Consider the following 2,739-nt stretch of genomic DNA (forward strand, 5'->3'; position numbering starts at 1 on the left):
GAGAAAGCACAGATTTCTTTTCTGGGGAAAAGAATCAAAATAGACTAACAAAAATTAGGATTTTGGGGGAGGAATAAATAGAAAGGAATTAATATAATAATAAATAAAGGGTATAATATATAATAATAAAGGGTATTAAGACTTAGTCTCAGGCTACAGACACCACATTTGTCCCAGGAGAAGGCATTTAACCCTAGGACAAGGTACAATTGTTCAGATGTCCCCATCAGTCGTCTCAGAACAAACCCTAAAAAGGTTCACAGAAAAAGAAGTGCTAACAGTCTGTCCTGGGGGCATGACAGCTGTTTAAATGCATTTTGTCTTAAGACTGCATCTTTCAAGCAATGGCAGAAAAGCCACTAAACATTCAGCAGCTCACTGAATACCCTATTGGAAGGGCAAGGTGCGTACATGCTAATTTTGGGACTTTTGTGTTCTGGGACAAATGCTGGCACAGCTTATCCCAGAACAAATGCAACATCTGTTCCTGGCCTCAATCTGCACCTGGTCAAGAAATATCGCTGCACATATAAAAATAGCATGCACCCAATTTTTAACCTTATTGCCTCAAAAATATATATTTGGTATATGAATCTAGATTAGACAAGGGCACAATATATTACCTATATATTTGAAAGTATAATGCAAGAATTAAGATTGTGGTCTATAGCAAGGACAGGAAAGAAAAAGGAACACGGACAGTTAGCAGATGCATAGGGGCTGAGCAGGTAAGTGGGCAGGGTCTGGTTATCTAGGGAAGTCAATGTTTGTTTCGGTGTGACCTGTGATCGCAAATACCCTTGGTGTCATGAGCTTCATTCCCACTGCTGTCAGCCTGTCACTAGTATTAGTGCGATTATCCTTCTCAGTTTTGTCACAGAGATTCACTGCTAATAAGCTACGTGAGGTTCACTAGTAGCCAGAGATGCCTCAAAAAAGACAGTAGCTTCAGATGGAAACAGCTAATGAGAGAGAAGACGACATTCCCAAGCAAAAGGGTAATTCAGCATCCTCAAGCATTTCCTGCCCTTTCAGGATAGTGTCATCAGCACTAAGCTACAGAATCACATACTTTGACTCTTGCAATTCTTTCTCCAGTAGTGAAATAATACTCCCACCCAGAATACGCTACACTCTACAGCCTGGGAGTTAGGGGGTTTTTTTCCCCCCAGATGGTAAGAAATGTTTCAGTTACATTTATTCTATCAGTTTTCTTTAGTTTTGCTTACTGAAATTTGCCTTCCAGCTTACTACTAACAATGAAAAAAGCCTGATTCTTCAAATAAATAATCCTTATTCAGGCAAAAAAAATCTCCATTAAGTTCAGTGGAACATCCTACAAGAGGAGCATAGACTCAGAGACTGGGCACAAATTGGACTGTGGATGACTCACCACACCCCACCACAGTGCATCAGCATAGCTAGAAAATCCAGTCTTTCCCTCTTCATCCACTGCGTCCTTCTCAGCGAGGTAGACAAAATAAGATGAAAAGATCAACCCCAGGAATCCAATGTATAGGGTGGTTATGAGTTCCTATTAAAAAAGAAAGGAACTGGTGTATAATTCTTGAATTATGCATTTCAAATCAAAAACCAAAATATAACAATTTTGTTTCACATACCAACATATTTTGCTGAAAGGCAATTGGATATAATGACAATATCAAAGGGTAACTTTGGTAAAATTTGGGATGAAAATTCCATTAACAATAGATGATGTCATTGAAGAGCCTTCTGTTTACAAGACACTAAACCAGGGTGTCAAACTCACTGTTGCAGGGCACTAAGGTACCTGCTCCTTTAAGAGCAGAAACTGCCTAGAGAGAGAGCCCTAAGAGCAATTTAGAAGTCCCACAGGTGCAGGTTGCTATGGCAGCCAGCTAATGAGGGAATTAGCCTGCACCTGCAGCTGGTCAGCTGACTGGAAGAGGCAGGGCCCTGGGCATATATAAACCCCAGGGCTAGGACTAGAGTCCGAGTTCTGTGTCAGTAGCTAAGGAGGAAAGAGCTCTTAGACAGCTAGCTAACCATAGAGGCTTGCCTGCCTGTTCTAGTTCTGGTAGGATTAAGGGGCTCCAGGAGCTCACCAGATACCTTGGCCTACAAGGTATTTAGTGCTGGGGGGAGTTTGACTTCTTTTAAAGGAACAGAGCACACCCTGAACTCTTTGTATTATGTTAAACACCAGGGGCTCATATTTTAGATGCTGTTTATACACCAGTGGATTGGGCTGAGGCTATTGGGGAAGGAGAAGGCCTCACTGGGGGGGGGCCCACTACAGTGTAGGGACCCCAGCACCAGGGGGTGCAGCGACAAAAGGGGTGAGCAGACTCCAGCACCAGTGTGGGCACAGAGACAGGGCTGCAGAGAAGCCAGCAATGACCAGAGGCCTAGCTAGGCTAGGGCCTCAGCAAGATGATGAGTGAATGCCATCTGAGAGGCTTGAGGAGTGGTAAAGGGGCAGTTCTGGAGCCACGCAACTAGCCCATAAGGGTGAGGGTGTCCTGTGAGGCATCCATTTTGAGCGTGACCCAAAAAGGGGTTCAAGAACCCACTGGGTTCAGCAGGGTCCAGCAGGACTATGTCCAAATAAACTCGAGGGCAGCCTCCCTATATTTATAATTACCAGCAAGATGTGGCAGGAGAGGAAAAGGGTGCCCATTAAGCAAGATTGGCATGGTCCTGGAGCATCACAGCCATCCCTGGGGACCCCACCCCGTGACACCCACCCAGCCCCCT

General features: G+C 44.2%; 1 protein-coding gene across 1 annotated transcript in view; it reads right to left on the bottom strand.

The window, feature by feature from the left end:
• LOC109296441 (potassium voltage-gated channel subfamily KQT member 1-like) overlaps positions 1 to 2,739 on the bottom strand; it is a 186,046-nt gene that overhangs the window by 141,742 nt on the left and 41,565 nt on the right. Inside the window, exon 5 of the mRNA XM_019515851.1 lies at positions 1,394 to 1,534. Within this exon, the coding sequence (XP_019371396.1) occupies positions 1,394 to 1,534 (141 nt within the window). The remainder of the gene's footprint in view (positions 1 to 1,393; positions 1,535 to 2,739) is intronic.

This window comes from Gavialis gangeticus, unplaced genomic scaffold (assembly GCF_001723915.1).
Source record: "Gavialis gangeticus isolate Ggan-Ray unplaced genomic scaffold, GavGan_comp1, whole genome shotgun sequence".
NCBI lineage: Eukaryota > Metazoa > Chordata > Crocodylia > Gavialidae > Gavialis > Gavialis gangeticus.